This window comes from Canis lupus, chromosome 1 (genome assembly GCF_048164855.1).
Source record: "Canis lupus baileyi chromosome 1, mCanLup2.hap1, whole genome shotgun sequence".
In the NCBI taxonomy this organism is placed as follows: Eukaryota; Metazoa; Chordata; class Mammalia; order Carnivora; family Canidae; genus Canis; species Canis lupus.
In genome coordinates this window covers 77,369,804-77,388,907 of record NC_132838.1, presented here as the reverse complement: position 1 = coordinate 77,388,907, position 19,104 = coordinate 77,369,804, and the positions used below count along the sequence as shown (strand labels likewise).

The window sequence follows — 19,104 nt, the reverse complement described above, 5'->3', positions numbered from 1 at the left end:
CCTGTGACTCCTGTGTAATTTTTTGTTTGCTTCTCTGTTTCGGTGTCTTACCTCAATCATGTCTACCCATTCTCGTACATTGAGAAAGCTTTTCTCGCATGTAACGTCATACAGCAGCAGAACACCATCGGCTCTTCTGAAGTAAGACTTGGCAATACTTCTGAATCTGCCAAAGAGAAAAGCATGTAAATAATGGTTCTAAGCAGTCCATTGGTCAGGTGCTATGCCTTTTTCATCTTTCTTATGCTTGCTTTTTTTCTCATCTTCTAAAGTAAATCCCCATTCAGAGGAATTTTATGGCAACCAGGCAACTCCAAGGACTGGAATGATTCAGTGGAAGGTAACAGAATGATAATTTGGGGCGTTGATCTATGGGAGCCAAGCAATCTCTTCATCAGATGATTCCAAGCATGTCTACAAAACCATAAAGCATAACCAGGACAAGGTTGAGCGCATAATTTCTTAAAAATTTCAGCCCTGGCCACAAACTCCCAAGCCCACATATGGGACACAGGAGAAAAGGAGATGCACAATAGAAAAAATCATGGTTTAGGTGGGTGGGAAGGGAGTACTATAGGGAGCGGCATAGGAGAGAAACTAACAGTGTGGAGTGCCACAACATGCAACATGCCAGAAGCTTTATATCCACTGGGGGATGGGCATACCTCAACATATATATCCCAACTTTAAGCCAACTGCAGTATTTTATAGTATCTTTAAAAAGGCCACATCAACCACGAATGTTTTTTTAGATGTTGAACCTCTCAGTCTGCTAGAGAACATGAGCTCCACACGAGCAGCATTTGTGTATTTGTGTCTGCTCACTGTTGGATCTCAGCAGTCTGCACGGTGCCTGGAACAGTGGCAGGCAGCACCCCATACTTACTAGCTGAACAACTGGAGAGATTCTATCTCCAAGGTGTCAGACAGGATTAAAACCTATGTTTGCCCAGTGTCTGTTCTTCAGCAATGAATGCAAGATAAGGCGGTGTCACCAGACAAGAGTTTTCTATTTAGCGTGTGAACTTAGGGGAGCCGACAGATTCTTTTCCATCTCTGCGTGTGCCTGGCTAAGCACCTCCTCTCACTGACACTGTATTCGGGAGGGTCGCCTCACCTCAATTCTCTTGTTCAGGAAGGGCTCTCTTTCTTTTTCCCAACTGAACAGTGGCTCAGAGGAAGCCTAAAGATCTCCACACACAACCAACAGATGAATGAAGGAGGGAAGAATGTGGGGAAAGGCAAGCATTCCCGAAATCCTAATGTACTATGTAATTACACAGTGTATAATAGTGACATGATCAGGAGCATAATCAACATGAGGCGTCCCATGAGGCTGATCCATGCACACCCAGGCTGCACCGCAGTGAGCACACAGCAGAGCTCACAGCGCTGCGGAAAGCACTTGCCTCTCCTGACCAGCCGTGTCCCAGAGCTGGAGTACTGTGCGTTCTCCATCCACAATCAGAGTTTTCATCTGAAAATCGACTCCTGAAAGGGAATTATTAGAGAACACTGGGAACATGATGTAAATAATTCCACTGGTTTTTACTCTCAAGCCCTCTTTAGTTAAGACAAAAGCCAGTAAGCCAAAGCTCAGTGAGGCAGAGAGGAATGAATGTGGCCTTTGAGGAGAGTGACCTTCAAATACTAATTACAAGTCAGACCACACATGTGTGCGCAGGTGCAGCATCTGCAGGTTGGCTGACATGGGGAAAGGTTTAATCTACGAACAAAAGGAAAATCTATGTTCTACTTGCCTGTGTAAGTAGATGGGACTCTGTTATGTCTCTGCGTGTTTATGTGTGTCTGTGCACGCAAATATGTGTGCACACACATATGTGCATGTTTATGGGTGTGCATACGCAGAAGGTTTGTATATATGCCATGCTCTTTAGCAGCTGAACAAAACACTGCAGTTTTTTTATGAATCAAATTAAAGTGAACTTTCAGCTTTTTATCTTGGAGAGTATAACAACCATAAACTGATAAAGATGCCCATTGTGAAGAGGGTAATCAATCTATTCTAATATTTCTAGTTATCGAAATAAGAACTCTAGATGGAGAAAGGTGAATGATAATTTGCATACCTTTGACTCCTTTTACTGATTATTATGCAAATTTGGGAAATCACACCACTTCTCTCTTGTTCTCAGAAGTATTTACTCTTGTATTCCATTGTAAAGGAGGGGAGGAATCATACACACCTGGCTATGATTTTGACCATGACAAACTGGCCATCAGTAATGCCACTTCATCAACATTAAGTGACATCTTGTCAGAAAAGCCTCTTCTGGCCACCTGTGCAGAACTGCCCTGTCTCCACAACCAGCCGTCCTTTGGGACGTAGTTTCCTTGCAGGCTAGAATTTAGTTGACTCTGTTCATTGGGTGTCCTTAGTACCTACAACAGTATCCAGCTCACAGCAGAACACGGGGAAGTTTGCTGAATAAATGAATCTGTCATCTCTGGCTCTAAACTTGGTCTGATTGCTTTGACTGGCTAGGTGGATACCTTTGTCCTTTGTCAGTCTTTTCCTAAAGTTGCGCCTTTACCAAAACAGAAGAGGACCATTATATAGACAAGGACACACACACATACACAGACACACACCCCTGTGTATTATGTATGTCTACAGAGAGAGATCTGTGTATCTGTGTATATAATCTCTAAGGAAAATAAAATCAAGCTCAAGAAGACATTATTCCCCCATTATTAACTGAAGAAGGAATCATACCCAGGGTGGCACTTGTATTTCCTCGAAATTCATTCTTGCAGAGTCGCATGAGGAAACTGGACTTCCCCACTGCAGCATCCCCAGCAAGTACAATCTTGTAAGCCTTCTGTGAGCTGGAAGATTTATGGGTGCCATCCACCATGTCTGTCTAGGGGGAAAAGTCACACTAAGTGACAAAGGTTGTGCCAGTTTTCTTCCTAATAAGTTAGGTGGCACTGAAAATTCATAGCGCTCATGAAAAAATATCTCTGACACTACCTACCTGTGGTGACAGAGCCGAGATGGGCTTTCTTGAAGAACTGACCACGCTGCCCTCACTAGGGGACCCGTGGGGCTTCCAGTCTAAGATGGCAGCCACACCTTCTGCACCAAACGTCTCTTCATCCCTTATATCAGGAACCTGGTTTTTGGTTTGTTTGTTTTTTTTGATCAGCCATTAAAAAACAAAGTCTCTCATTACACATATACATCATGGATTAAAGAGCAGAAAAATATGCAGCTGAATCTACAGTCAGTGTTGTAACAGAACAGAGTGGCCCCAAATGTCAATCTGTGATAATTTCTCCCTACCTTGGTGGAAAAGGAAAACATTCTACTGACTATGTTTCATATTTATAACCTTTAAGTCGTATTCCCACGACAGATACAAGCGAAACAGGGTGACAGATTTCTATCGAAGATATGGCCCAGGAGACAGTGATTTCTGGGGCTTACGTCTATGTCTGAAGCATCGCCCCCAAAGCTCTCCTGCGTGCCGTGTGACCTCCGAAGTCCCCTCTGATGTTTGTATTCCACCTCCGAGTCATATTCATTGTAGTCTCTTAGGGTAGACAAGCCACTGTCAAAGCAGCTCTCAGGGAGGCTGTCCACCTCGCAATTCATCCTCTGCATAGGGTCACAGAGGGCCAACGAGTCACAGTCCTCATCCATGTAGGAAGAGTGGGATGACCTGGTGATGAAGGAGAAGAGAGCTTTATTCCAGAGCTCACAAAGCTCAGGACTACACAGCAGTGGAATCCAGAAGACCAACACTCACTTTCCCAAGAACCACAATGTGGTCCATGATATGCACCAGAGGAAAAGAAATCTTCAGAGCAACATCAGTTCATTCTATGCAACAGTCAATTAAGATAAAGACACTCAAGTCTAACATTTAATAAAAATGAAGCCATTTTTAAAATCACTTTATTTCCTGATACAAAAGGAATCACAGTGTCCAGGGCATAAATGCAACCTCAGGTTAAGAAAAATATATGTAGAATATGTGAACCTTTTTACTCTAATGTGGTTAGACCATATTCCAAAAATCTTATCCATTTCTGGATAACAGCTCTACTTTTTAAAAGAGATGCTGAGAATCTGGAAGGGAAAGGCAACCATGGTGATTAGAGATTCAAAACCCTCAGACACATGAATTCATCTTAAGTCTTAATGGTTTCCCTCTTCAGATACTCAGAGTTCATACATGAAGATGAAGAATACATTCTCTCAGGTTGTACAAGACAAAATAAGGACCAGCTGATAAATTTTTCTAGGGGTTATATCAACATGGCAAAAAATGACAGACATTTAGGACATAGGAGTTTTCTGCCACTAGGTGTGGATACATAATCTAGAAAGACTCTTGTAGGAGAGGTTTCACAGGGTAGTGATATGGATAAAGGCTGGAACCCCTGATGTTTCCATTTGTGAAACTCTCTAACATCTTATAAGTTAGGGAGTAATTAACATCAAACAGGAGAATTGAAAGAAATTGCATTATTTCCCTATTTACTTTTTCTTTTCCATTTGATTTTCACAAAAAACTAAGTTTATACTGAAATAATGGGGTGCCTGGGTGGCTCAGCTCATTAAGCATTTGATTCTTGATTTCATCTCAGGTCATGATCTCAAGGTCATGAGATCAAGCCCCTACATCAAGCTCTGTGCTCAGCATGGAGTCTGCTTGTGATTCTCTCTCTCTCTCTCTCTCTCTCAGTCTGCTTGAGATTATCTCTCTCTCTCTCTCCATCTCTCTCTTTCTTCTGACTCCCCCCAAACCTGGACCATGCACGCTCAAGAAAGAAAAAAATAAGGGCTAAACTTATTTAGTCTCCATTACACACTGGGCACCATCCTGGCCACCTGGCATACACTATCTCATCAGATGGGGAAATGGACAGGATATATATATAGGTCTATGGAGATAAAAATAGTAAGAAATGAGTATGCTCAGAAAATGGAGGGTGGATTCCATATGATTAAGTATAAGCCATATAAATCTGAGAAGTCAAAAATATTTTGTTGCCGGGGCACCTGGGTAGTGTAGCCGGCTAAGCGTCACATTCTTGGTTTTTGGCTCAGGTCATGATTTCAGGGTTGTGAGATCAAGCCCTGTATCAGGTTCCATACTCAGCATAGAGTCTGCTTGAAACTCTCTCTCCCTCTCCTTCTGCCCCTCTTGCTCATGTGCTCTCTCTTTCTCCCTCTCTCTAAAATAAAGACATAAATCTTTAAAAAAAAAATACTTTGGTGCCATTAGCAAATGCTTAAAATTAACCTAAAAGGTAAAAAATTAACCAAACTCTCCCTAAATATGTTACTCAATTGTATCCTTATCCTGAGGGCATGTATTCATACTGTATCTCTAGCTAGCCAGCTGTGTGTGTGTGTGTGTGTGTGTATACACATATTTTTTTTATTGTTTCATAATTTATGAAGTTCTCCTTCTAAAACTGATTTTATACACATTATAAAGAACCTAAGAAAACCATTCTCATTATAATACAATGTAATACAAACCACTTCAGCTCCATTTCATTATTGAAGAGAACTTTTTAAAACAATGTATTCAGATTTTTGATAAATCTTGAACCAAGAAATCACTTCCATGAATATCTGGATTCCAAATTAAAAATACAGGTACAGATCAGACTTTCTCAAAGTTGAAAAAATAAACTGTTCCTACCTGCCCAAAGAATATTTTCATAATTATGTACAAATATAGAACAAGCTATATTTTGTTACAGATCTTAGAAAAAATACAAAACTAAAACAAATGTACAAAGTCAAAATCAGACCACAAAAGCAAGAAAATTAAATTTATAACATGCTTTTAAATTTTTATAGTCATATCAAAAAAAAAAAAAAGAAAAATGTTAACTTCTGATATCAACTAATGACCCTTTAAAGAGGACATCAGACCAAACTCTGGTGGCCTTCTAGTTATTATTCATGGTGATGAGCACCTGAGTTCTAAACCCCCATCTCTCTGAGCCACTGGGGTGTGAGGACTTTGTCCCTTAGAACCTACTCTTGAGGAGTACTTGGGTGGTTCAGTGGTTGAGCATCTGCCTTCAGCTCAGGGCATGATCCAGGGTCCCAGGATAGAGTCCCACATCAGGCTCCCAGAAGGGAGCCTGCTTCTCCCTCTGCCTTTGTCTCTGCCCTTCTCTCTGTGTCTCTCATGAATAAATAAAATCTTAATAAAAAAAAAAAGAACCTACTCTTGAGTTCTTAGTCTAATACTGATCAGCCTTATTCATGGTGTATAATCTTTTCCCAAATGAACCATGGTAAAATTTCTGGTTTTCAGTTATATATCTTTTTCCCTATGTGCTTAGAATTGATCTTAAATATCAGTCCAGAAAAATTACAATGAACTCACACATTTTTTAAAATTTTTATTTATTTATGATAGTCACAGAGAGAGAGAGAGAGAGGCAGAGACACAGGCAGAGGGAGAAGCAGGCTCCATGCACCGGGAGCCCAACGTGGGATTTGATCCCGGGTCTCCAGGATCATGCCCTGGGCCAAAGGCAGGTGCTAAACTGCTGCGCCACCCAAGGATCCCCATGAACTCACACATTTTAAAAAACTAATGTCTGTTTCTCAATTGCAGAGCAACTGAGCTGCCTACAAGTATATAAACCATTAACATTTATTATTTCACAAATCAGTGAGCAATAAAAGCATCTGATACCTGGATAGAATTTTCCTAAAAGTGATCACCAATAAGCCCTGGTAATAGACCTTCCTGAAAGGGGACCTGAGCATTTTGTGATTGCCAGGGTGATTAAGTACATTCTTTATTTTTTGTTATTTCAAGTTTTTATTTAAATTTTAGTTAACATATATAGTAAAACTGGTTGCAGAAGTAGAATTTAGTGATTCATGACTTACATGAAACACCCAGTGCTCATTATAACAAGTGTCCTTAAATACCCATTATCCATTCAGCCCATCCCCCACCATCCCTCCATCAAACCTCAGTTTGTTCTCTATACTTAAGAGTCTTTTATGGTTTGCTTCCCTCTCTCTTTTGTTTTTCTCTCTTTGTTCTCTGTTTTATTTCTTAAATTCTACATAGGAGTAAAACCATATGGTATTTTTCTGACTTACTTAACATAATAACTCTAGCTCTACCTATGTCATTGCAAATGGCAAGATTTCATTCTCTTTTATGGCTAATAGTCCATTGTGTGTGTGTGTATAGACACACACACACACACACACACACACACCACCTCTTCATTACCATTCATCAGTAGATGGACATATGGGCTCTTTCCATAATTTGGTTAATTGTTGATAGTGCTGCTATAAAGACTGGAGAGGATGTACCACTTCAAATCAGTATCTTTGTATCCTTTGGGTAAATAGTAGTGCAATTGCTGGGTTCACAGAGTAGTTCTATTTCTAACCTTTTGAGGAACCTACGTACCGTTTTCCACAGTGACTGTACCAACCTGTATTCCCACCGATAGTGTAATAGGGTTCTCCTTTCTCTACATCCTTGCCCACATCTCATTTCCTGTGTTGTTAATTTTAGCCATTCTGACAGATGTGAGGTAATATCTCAATGTCGTTTTGATTTGTATTTCCCTGATGATGAGTGATGCTGATCATCTTTTCATGTGTATGTTAGCCATTTAGATGTCTTCTTTTGAAAAATGTCTATTCATGTCTTCTGCCGATTTCTTAACTGGATTGTCTATTTTTTGGATGTTGAGTTCGATAAGTTCTTTATATATTTTGGATACTAACCCCTTATCAAATACGTTATTTGCAAATATCTTCTCCCATTCCAAAAGTTGTCTTTTAATTTTTTTGTTTCCTTCATTGTGCAGAAGCTTTCTCTCTTGACGAAATCTAATAGTTCATTATTGCTTTTGTTTCCCTTGCCTCCAGAGATGTGTCTACTTAAAACCTGCTGTGGCTGAGATCAAAGATGTTGCTGTCTATGTTCTCTTCTAGGATTTTGGTGATTTCCTGTCTCACATTTAGGTCTTTAATCTATTTTTAATTTATTTTTGTGTATGGTGTAAGGAAGTGGTCCAGTTTCATTCTTCTGAATGTGGCTGTTGAGTTTTTCCAGCCCCATTTTTGAAGAGATTATCTTTTTTTTCCATTGGATATCCTTTCCTGCTTTGTTGAAGATTAGTTAACCATATAGTAATGAGTCCATTTCTGGATTATCTACTCTGTTCCATTGATCTATGTGTCTGTTTTTGTGCCAGTACCACACTGTCTTGATGATCACAGCTTTGTAATACAGCTTGAAGTCAGGCATTGTGATGCCCCCAGCTTTGGTTTTCTTTTTCTTTTAAAGATTTTATTTATTTAAGAGAGGGAGAGAGAGAGAAAACGGGGGCAGAGGGAGAGAGAATCTCAAGCAGACTACATACTCTGTGAGGAGCTCAATGCATGGTTTGATCTCACAATCTGACCTGAAACCAAGAGGCACCTTCATAATTTTATCTTCTATATCACTGATTCGTACCTCCTCTTCATCCATCTTTGTTGTCATTACAACCAGTTGGTCTTGTCTCTTGGCTATAACATCTTTTTATTTTGGCCTGACTAGTTTTTCAGTTCTTTTTACTCTGCAGTAGGGGTTTTCTCTAGTGTCTCCTATGCTTTTCTCAAGCCCAGCTAATATCCTTGTGATTGTTGTTTTAAATTCTGGTTCAGGCATATTACTTATAGCTGTTTTGATTAGCTCCTTGACTGTGACTTCTTCTGGTTCTTTCTTTTGGGGTGTATTCCTCCATCTTGTCATTTTGTCTAGGTCACTGCTTCTGTGTGTGTGTGTGTGTTAAGGAAACCTGTTTTATCTCCTGCCATTTTAAGAAGAGGACCTGTACTGTCCAGGGCCTGGCGCTTCAGGAAGTGTTTCAGAGAGTGTACTCTGCTGTCATGTTTTGGCTGCTCTTTCCCTCAGGCCAGTCCTCTGCAGAGTTTCTCCTTGTCTGCACTGAGGAGTGCTTGGACCTTGTCCAGTATGTGGTGTTTTAATTAGGTGTGCTTCGGTCTGCTTGGTAAAATAAGCCTGATCTTATTTCCACTGGAGCTGAAGCTTTGCAGCACTCTACAATCAGTAGACTTGATGCATGCAAGGGGTTTGTGCTGGTCTTCTGTGGGAGGGGCCTGCTGCACTGGTTCTCAGGCTGACTTGCCCTAGTAAAAATGCACCCGCAGGTGCAGGGGTGTGGTAACTCCAGCTTCCACTGGAGGCGCTGTGTTGCTCACTGAAGTCTGTCAAGGGCGAAGGGGATGGCATTGCCCTACTCTCTTGTCCTGGCAGCAGGAAGTTTGCACCTGCTGTTTGTCAGAAAGCCCTCATAGAAGAGCAAACATTCTCCCCTTTTGTGTCCCTGGCTTCCATCGGATCCCTGCCTTCACCCTGTCAGTGTCCACACTGTCTGCCTGCCAAGCAGCCCAGTACTCCTGTGTTTTATCTCAAGAGTATAGTGCATTTCAAAACTCCAAATTTTAGGAACCCAGTGCTACGTGGACCCATGCTGATCCTCCGGGGGAGGGTCTCATCATGCTACAGTTAGTGCCAATTTGTCCCAGAGAAGTAGTCACATGATCACAAGGGACTTCTGAGTTTATGGTAAAGTGCAGCAAGGTTTGCTGCCCTCAGCAGGTGTCTCAGTTTCTATGTTAGTGAACCGGGCAGCACGTTGGTGTCCACCAACTCTTTTCCTCCTGAGATACCATGCCGCCTCTCCTCCCAAACGCATTCCAAGAAAGAGGAAACCATTTCTCCCCCAATGACCCAAGGGATCTTCAGACCATGCCATCCACTCCCAGGCCTCTGCCCTTCTTCCCCACAGGAGCACTGCTATGCCCACCAGGTTCCTCCTGGCTGTGGCGGCAACTTCAGACTTTGAGCTCTGTGCTTGTAAAAACTTGCCATTCTAATCCTCCCAGTCCATGGTTTTAGGGAAATGTTCCTCTTGTATAATCCCCTAGGTGCTGCTTTCTATCTGTATCTTTATCTCTCTCTTTCTCCTCTCTCTGAGATCAAGGGTCCCTCCCCTCTGCAGCAACTACGATTCTTTTCTCCCTGGAATCATGTCTCTGCATCTCCCACCTTCCATGATGTGGCTACTTTTCACCCTCTCGTTCTGCATTTTGTTCTCTTGGCATTCAGATCAATTCTTGGGTATTTGGAATTTGATATTTACCTAAGCTGTGTTCGAGGAACAAAACAAGCATAGGGTCCCCCTATTGCTCTGTCACCTTAATTCTCAGTACATTATTCTTTAGAACAAAAGGTCTCAAATGCAAAGGGAATGAACACGTATCAGAAAGTTGCACTGGGAATGGAGAGCTGGAATCCTACAGTTTATACATTCACTTCTACTTTCAAGGTTTGATATACTACAAATTTAACTTTTTAAATAGTAACAATGGACATTTGTATTTATATACACAAGTACACACATGTAATCTTTCAGTCAAGTTATAGCAGGACCAATATTTCCCTTCATTTGATTCAAAATAGAGCTGATTTTCACTGCTAAGTCTGACTCCTTTAATACAATAGCACAAACATCTACTAGTCATATTTCTACTTGTTTTGAAAGTTTCCCCATCCTTGAACACAGCTTACATAACATTATGCTGAGCTATTAAGCATTTACAGATCATGCCAAGATTCTCAACATCACATCCTGCATATACAACAGCGTCCTACACTATAGGTCTGCTAATTTCCCTTTAAGAGTTCTCACTTAGGGATCCCTGGGTGGCGCAGCGGTTTAGCGCCTGCCTTTGGCCCAGGGCGCGATCCTGGAGACCCGGGATCGAATCCCACGTCGGGCTCCCGGTGCATGGAGCCTGCTTCTCCCTCTGCCTGTGTGTCTCTGCCTCTCTCTCTCTCTCTCTGTGACTATCATAAATAAATAAAAATTAAAAAAAAAAACTTAAAAAAAAAAAAAAGAGTTCTCACTTAGCCCACTTCTAAGGAACAAGACGTGATGAGGGAATGAGGTCAGGGGAGCATATATAAAATCAAGTCATGGTAACATCTTAAGGAAATCCTTTGCCCTCCTTGAAACATTTTTTACTTTTAATTTTTACATGTCTTAGAAATATGTATTTTTTAATTTTTTGAAAGATTTTATTTATTTATTTGAGAGAGAGAGAGAGCAAGAGAGCACAAGCAGGAGGAGCAGTGGAGGGAGAGGGAGAAGCAGGCTCTCTGCTGAGCAGGGAGCCAGTCATGGGAGTCAATCCCAGGACCCTGGGATCATGACCTGAGCCAAAGGCAGACGCTCAACCACTGAGCCACCCAGGCACCCCTGGAAATTTAAAATAACATAGCAGAAAATAAAAATTAGTGTCCAAAGTAGATTCTAGTGTTTTATTCATCTCTAGGGAAATTTACTTTCCTTCAAACTTTGATCCATAATTCAAATAAAAAGTAAGTAGGTGTTACCATACCTGTCATAGCCCAGAGGTTGAGGAGAATGACCATTAAATTTGGGACTGCTTCTAGAAATTGTATTCCCCGGTGATATATTATTTATGCGCTGTAATACGTAAAATATATAAGCAAGGTTTTATTATTTCATATATATAATACACATACACATATACATATATATAGCACATGCAACTTCTAATGAAATTAAAAGTTTGGTATCCTACATGAGCAAATGTGAGCACAGGCACTCAGATAAAAATCACAACAAGGTAACTGCCCATAGTACTCTCTCATTGTATCTTAGGTCCAAACCCCATTGCACAAGCCATAAAGGGGCATCTCAGTTCCCCACAAGGGCTAGGACCCTACAATACCAACTTCTTTGGATTTCTCTCTTCTCAAACCATAATTTGGCTTAGTGATTGACTTGTCCATACTTAAAGGTATAGCAAAGGAACCCCAAACTCAAAGTTGACCCCCAAAAGTGGGATATGTAGTCCAGGGAAGTTGCTCAAAATTCCAAGAGGAGCTTAGATTTTTTCTGTAGCAGAGTTTCAAATCCAAGGCCTCCACTCTGATCATCTCAGAACTATATAGAATACTCAGTGTGTTTAAATGCACTCCTCTGCAAGAAGCACCTTCTCCCTCCTCTCAAACAGACAATACATTCTTCCTACTTCCAACAGATTTCCCGCTTTTTCTTATATCATTGCTATCCATGCACATCTTAACTCTCAACTCCATTATAAACTCTTCCAGGACCCAGATCACACCTTATACACCTTTCCCTGGTTTCCCTGAACAACCAACAGAGAGTTGGAGAACATCCAGGCATTTATTTCTGCAGAGGAGTAGGATATTCTATAATTTGGGAAAATGTTGCCTCCTCTTACTAAATGGAATAGTTTCTCATTACTGTAATTTCCCCTTTAAGAAAATACAGGATCTTCATCACAATACTCAAGTACAATAAAGAACAAAACATATTATAAAATTCTACTGCATACCAAAGATCTGTTGAACTTGCTGTAACTGTTTTCAAGGGCAGTCCTAAGGCCATCATTACTGTCATGCAACTTCCGGTTAGCTGTTCTACAGAGCAAATAAAATAAATAAATAAACAGATAAGGAAAGTTGGGGTAAAAGCCACTTTCCTTGCAGGCTGCAAGTTCAGAATGCAGAATTACTTACCACCTCTTGCATCTTTCTACCACTCCCCTTCAAACCTCATAAACTGAGATCATAATTTATTACAAGAACTACAATTTAACTGATGGATCATCTCTCTTTTAAAGGTCTTGACACATCCCTCTGCCTGTGTCTCTGCCTCTCTCTCATGAATAAATAAATAAAATCTTTAAAAAAAAATCCCAGTGCAGGTGTGTACATCCCATCTGATCTATGGGAGTCATTTATCAGTCAGAGCCTCTCTTAAAACCTCTCTCAGCAACCTCTTCTTAAAAATGAGAATAACAGAGTCTCTGCCTTAGAGTGGTCAATGTTGCCCTACTTAAGGCTAATCCTCAGATCTCAGCTCAACTGCCGCATCTGCCAGAACACTTCCTGGCCCTTTCCAGTTAGGAGGAAGCTCTGTACTCTATGTCCCCAACAGGCACACCCCTTCCTTTTGTCCTACTTCTCCTTTGGCATTTTATGTTTATTTCTACAATTATAGATCAGTCTCCATCTTCTTCCCCTAGATGAGCCCCATAAAGAGAGAGACTTTTTTTTCTTTTCTTTTTACTTGCCACTCTATCCTAAGTTCCTGGCATACCTGCCCCATAAAAGGTGCTGAATGAAAATCTGCTGAAAGAATGAATGAACAGAATTATTGTAATAGTCAACTCTGTAACTGCCACCAGTGCGACTTAATGAGCTTTTGAAATGCTGAAAAATAACTTGCCAGGCCTGACCTTACTTCATTTGGGAAGACAAACCAGAAGAAAATACACGGGAAGAAAAGAACATGGGCAGAGGCGGGGGAGGTTTCGTAGAGAAGGTGCTCAGAGGCTGGAATTACGGTAACTCAGGTATGAAGCTGACGGAGCAGGTATAATATCTCCAGTAGGGTTTAAAAAAAATTTAAGAAAAACATCATTCTCACCAAGAACACTACATTGGGCAAGAATGATCATGTGTGTCTGGGGCCATGACGTGTACTAACTGGAGATTCCTGATGGCCTCAGTGTGCTGAGCTGCAGAGAAAGCCACTGAGGTCAGAGCCCTTGGTCTCTACAGAGGTATAATAACATATCACCTGACTTGTGAGAACTTTTAGAGAATTCTAGTCTAGTCCCTGGATTTGACTAGTTTACTTAGGATTAAAAGCAGGAAAAAGCCAAATGGATGTGCTAAATGTACCACAGTGACAGCAAACACGCAAGGACCTGCAAACCCAGTCTTGAGGATAGAGCAACTGGTGCGATATGTGGCACATGTCTTATTAAGGAAACATTAGGAAAGTATAAATGTAATGAGCGTTTTATATGGAAACTTACTGGAGTATTTCAATTTGCCTCTCAAGACTATTTCGATCTTCTGTGTACTCTCGGATTATTTCCAGATCCCTGTAAAACCATATTTTATGTTTGAGCAAGAATTAGGTACTCAGTCCTGCCTTACATGTACCTGCCCTCCGAGACCCCCTTTCACCTTTCTCAAAGATGTGTGTGTCCTTGGCCAGGGTTTCTACCTCCCTGGGCTCCTGCTCAGTTCCTCTGTGCAGTAGGCAGCCCCGCACGCCCACAAGCACCCCCTGTGCTTCCCGTGCAAGGTCCTGCTCTGCCTCCCAAACCCAGCTCTGCTCCTCATGGAACATCATGAGCCTTCACCTTCTGCTGAGTCCCCTCTCCCCACATACTCATTATCCTCTCCCCTGGCCTTCAATCCAGCTTGCTCTCTCACCTCTGACCCTTCCCGGTTCACTCCCCGCCTTATGCAGTCCCCACCCACCTATTTTTCTCCTTTCTGATTTCTTCTCTTCTCCCCACCTGGCTCAACCCTCCTCATCCCAACCACAGAGGAGTCCATAGGACCGTCTGCTATAAACCCATGCTCAGAGATTCCTGAGGGTTTTTTTGTTTGTTTTGTTTTTTTTACAAAGCCCTGGCCTCTGCCCCATAATGTCTAGAACACTAGCCACTCACCAACAGCCCCTAGTTTGCCTCAGCTCCATTTCTAAGCAGACAAACCCCATCACTAAGCTTCCAAAGACTCTCAAGCTCTCCCCTAACTATTGTCCACAATAACCTTTCTGCTCACTTTTTTGATGATAAAGCTGAAAGTTTCCCAATTGACAACAGAAATTTAAGTATGTCAGCCAAAAATGCTAGGCACTAATATTATAGTCTTAAACTGGCTTTCAAAATTTTTAATTTAACTTTTACTTTCAAATATCTTTTTCTGTCCAGATGTCCGACCACGGCTTCTCAAACCAGTCATATCTGTCCTTTGGTTCTGGCCTCTGCCTTGCTTACTGCCTCACCTGGAACATCTCTGAGACTCCCTTTCCCATCTGAAATGGGGATACTAAGTCTCTACCTCATAGGGTATCCTATGGATTGAAAGAGTAAATGCTGGTAAAGTACTAAGCACAGTGCCTGGCAGACAGCAGTGCTACCTGTGTTACTTCACCAACGCTGCCCCTGATCCCTGAGACCAACACAAACCAGCTCCTCCCAAGCTGACCTCAAGTATCTCCTCTTTAATAAAGTCCTTTGCCTCTTCTGAATAAAAAGTACTCTTTATCTACCATCACATGGCAATGGGCCCAACCTGTAACAGTACTGCTGCTCAGATTGTTTTGGGCGCTGCTGAGCTCCTACGCTAACTCTGTAACCTTTCAGCTTTGTGTCTTTCCCAAAGACGTCTGAAGTTCTCATGCAGCTCTAGCCACATCTTTGCTTTTTTTATATATATTATACACTCATAACTCTTTCTATAACTCAGGAGCCTGTATACAGTAAATATTTCACTGCTGACCATTACATGACCTTAATTGTGATTAAAATTTGCAAGCAAAGAAAACAAAAAACCATATTTTTCCCAAGTGTACATGTTTATACACACACACGTATATGTATGTATTTTATATGCATGTATATCCATATATGCATTTATATGCAAATATGTGAATGCTAATACCTATATAAATATACACACATAAATGCATCCATATATATACATAAATGCATGCCTACTTATGCGTATGTGTGTTAGATTTTGTGTTATTAACACCATACTCTAAAATAAAAGTATATCAAAAGAAATGACTTGCTAAGATGCCCACCTTTTCCCTTTTCGTATGTTGGAGAGCCAGGATTCTTACCTTCAAGACACTTCAATTAGCACTGACCCTCAACACTTTAGTTATATTCTTCTGTTCCCAACAATGAACATTTATTAAGCCCTGCACTGTCCTAAGAAGTAAATAATTAAACTAATTTGTTTGTTAAAAAAAAATTAAAACACAAAAGTCACCAGGAAAACAGAACACTGAAAGCAAAATCTTTGGAAGCAAAGAATATACTAGCAAAGTCAATAAAATTTTTTTTTAAGATTATGTGACTTCATTCACATGGATGGCAATGTAAACAAACATTTCATTCAAACTAAAAAATAAAATGTGAAATTTCATACCTTTCTGAATTCAGACTCTGATCGGCGTAGTCACTTTTCAAAGCATCTAATTCACTCTGAAGAAAGGCTATGCTTGTCTGTGCTTCTAAAAGATCTTTCTTAACTTTCTGATTTTCCTGGAGAAAAGGAACAGCACAGGCCATTAGATTCAGTGTCTTCCACCTGGGAGGAGTCAAGTGCAGTGGAACCTTACCACCCCAACCACTCCACAGTTCTTCAAATCTTGGTGTTCAAAGAGGTAATTATCAATTCAAGGTAATTTGAAATTATTATAAAGTATTAAGGTCTCAAAAAGCTAAAACCTTGAAGTTCTTCTTCTTTTTTTTTAATGCTTGATATTTGATGCCAAACAATAGTCAAGACATGATCATGACGTACTTTAACATGTTAACTGGCAAATTATCTCAGATCAAACCTGTAAACATCTGTTTTTGCTCAATGAGAGCTATAAATCTGGTAAATATTCTGTGGAATTAATAGTACCAGGCAGACTGGCTAGTTTTTACAAAAAATCCTATCACCTAACATTTGTAAGGCTTTTTTTTTTTTAAGGTTTTATTTATTCATGAGAGAGAGAGAGAGCAGAGACACAGGCAGAGGGAGAAGCAGGCTCCTTGCAGGAAGCCCAATGTGGGACTCGATCCCGGGTCTTCAGGATCACGCCCTGGGCTGAAGGCGGCACTAAACTGCTAAGCCACCCTGGCTGCCCACATTTGTAAGTTTTGCACATAAAAATAAACTAGTGTGGGGATGCCTGGGTAGCTCAGCGGTTGAGCATCTGCCTTTGTTCAGGGTGTGATCCCGGAGTCCCTGGATCAAGTCTCACATTGGGCTCCCTGTATGGAACCTGCTTCTCCCCCTGCCTAGGTCTCTGCCTCTCTGTCTCTCATGAACAAATAAATAAAATCTTTAAAAAGAAATAAACTAGTGTGGTTTAAAAAATGTCTGTTTTTCTAAAGCAAACAAACATTGGAGGCTTCTGGTGCAACATGATGGGCTGAGCACTCTTCTTTCCCTTTGGAGACCCCATTCACATGAAATGCCAAATAACATGAAATATATCAGTACAAGTTACAAGAATGGAGGAGGGGCCCCTCAACTGTCACATGTGTTAAATACATTTCTGGAAGATGGAAAGTGGATGGGAATGTGCTGACAAAGGGAAGAGAGCTGGAGAACAGGAGGTATGGGAGAGGCGTGTAGAAGGTTGTGCTACAGAGCAGAGGAGGAGACAATTAGCCAGGCAGAACCCCTAACAGTCAGAAATGAAGCTAAAAACAGAAATTAAAATCACATACTAAGGCACAGCTTCTCCTTGCCCCCAGGCCAATCTCTCTTACACTAGCAAAGAATAGCAGATAGAGTTGGTTTCTAAGGCAGTAAGACATGGCTTGTCTTTTTAAAAAGAACTGAACTGGGCGCATGGGTGGTACAGTCAAGTTGAGCATCTGACTCTTGGTCTTGGCTCAAGTTGTGATCTCAGGTTCATGAGATCAAGCCCCAAGTCAGGCTCCATGCTCAGCTTGGAGTCCACTTCAGATTTTTCTGCCTCTCTCTCTGCCCCCACTTGCACTCACTCACTTTTTCTCTCTCCCTCAAATAAAGTAATAAAATCTTTAAACAAATAAAAAGAACTGAATGATCTGCATATGGTACACTGAAGCCTCTCTCTAAATATCCATACCCCATTCATTCTGGTAATCAAAGGTCCCCCAGTCTGACAGCCAGCGTCACACATACAGCTCCGAGGAAGACACTCTCTCAGGAAAGAGGCCCTGAGGTAAACAGATCTATTTACTTAGCTGCACAGGAATCCTACACCAGCTACTTAAAATGCTCAGAAATTCCAGAATGATATATGGGTAGGAGGTTTAAAAAACAATCAGTCCAATAAGAACTGAAATTTTGCAGACTCCAAAGTTAGTATTTTCAAGGAGAAAAAGACAAATTCCATGCATTGAGAAGAATAAATAAAAAGTTGGAAGGCATCGATGGATGGTGTCATGAAGATGTCAGAGTTTCTCTGTACCAAGAAACCACAAACTCAACCAGGAAATGCAAGAAAAACAAGCAATTCTACAAGAAAGTCATGATCCAAATACAAAGCCAATGTGGCAAAATCTGCAACTGATTGGCACATTCCAACTTGATGGGAGTCTTCTCTTCCAAGTGGTACGGGACTAATGACTAGAGAGAAAGAAATGCACTTCTAGCACAGCTAGCTCACTTCTGGGCTCCTCTGCAATGAGAATATGCAGAGTCTGAATTAAGGAAATGTTCACTCCTGGCTTTCAACTTTGAGAGGCCACCTAAAAACAAAATAAAGACAACTTAATGATGATGACAAAACAGATGCAAATGTTGTCAGCTTGGCAGCAGAAAGCCCAGACACAGGGTCAGCAAATGATAGGAAAGGAACAGAAAGAGGAGCGCTGGAGGAAGAGAAGGGCAGTCATACCCTCAGTTTACAAAGCCAGGGACTTTGCTGTATGACCACAGCAGGGTTAATGACGTGATGTGCAAGGGCCATGCCATCAGTGCTCTGAACCAAAAATAAATAAAAGTATTCACAATAGATGGTGTATTACTGAGGGTAAAAGCCTGAATAACACCTTTCCTCAAAGGTATATCAAAGGCTCTAAGTGAAGTATTGATTCCTCTTTACTCTTCCATCCATGGAACATCGATAAACAGCATGATTATGTCTAGGAAACAGTCGTCCAAGAGGAAATGTACTTTGAAAGTAAAAGGTGATTCTTACCATTGATAAATCATAAATTTGCTTCTTTAATGCAGCCACATCTTCTTTTTGACTGATGTGTTTCGACTGTTCTTCTAGCTGAAAGAACAAATAAAAGTATGCATTTAACAAACTTACTTTGAATTGATTCAGTTAAGTTGCTGAAGATCCTTGAATAAAGATATGGGAATTCTAAAAGTCTTCGATTTTTAACATCATGCAACTTTGTAAATCATTAAACTATACATAATCCATGAGGATTTGAAAATTTGCTTTTAAATATTTAAACAT

General features: G+C 40.8%; 1 protein-coding gene across 7 annotated transcripts in view; it reads right to left on the bottom strand.

Annotated features, from left to right (window-relative positions):
* RASEF (RAS and EF-hand domain containing) overlaps positions 1–19,104 on the bottom strand; it is a 209,476-nt gene that overhangs the window by 15,889 nt on the left and 174,483 nt on the right. For all 7 annotated transcript variants that reach the window (XM_072836982.1, XM_072836964.1, XM_072836996.1 and 4 more), the window contains 10 exons: positions 18,835–18,912; positions 16,074–16,189; positions 13,934–14,002; positions 12,443–12,527; positions 11,453–11,541; positions 3,452–3,686; positions 3,000–3,137; positions 2,738–2,885; positions 1,410–1,491; positions 52–166 (listed from right to left, as the gene is read on the bottom strand). In XM_072836982.1, the coding sequence (XP_072693083.1) occupies positions 52–166; positions 1,410–1,491; positions 2,738–2,885; positions 3,000–3,137; positions 3,452–3,686; positions 11,453–11,541; positions 12,443–12,527; positions 13,934–14,002; positions 16,074–16,189; positions 18,835–18,912 (1,155 nt within the window). The remainder of the gene's footprint in view (positions 1–51; positions 167–1,409; positions 1,492–2,737; positions 2,886–2,999; positions 3,138–3,451; positions 3,687–11,452; positions 11,542–12,442; positions 12,528–13,933; positions 14,003–16,073; positions 16,190–18,834; positions 18,913–19,104) is intronic.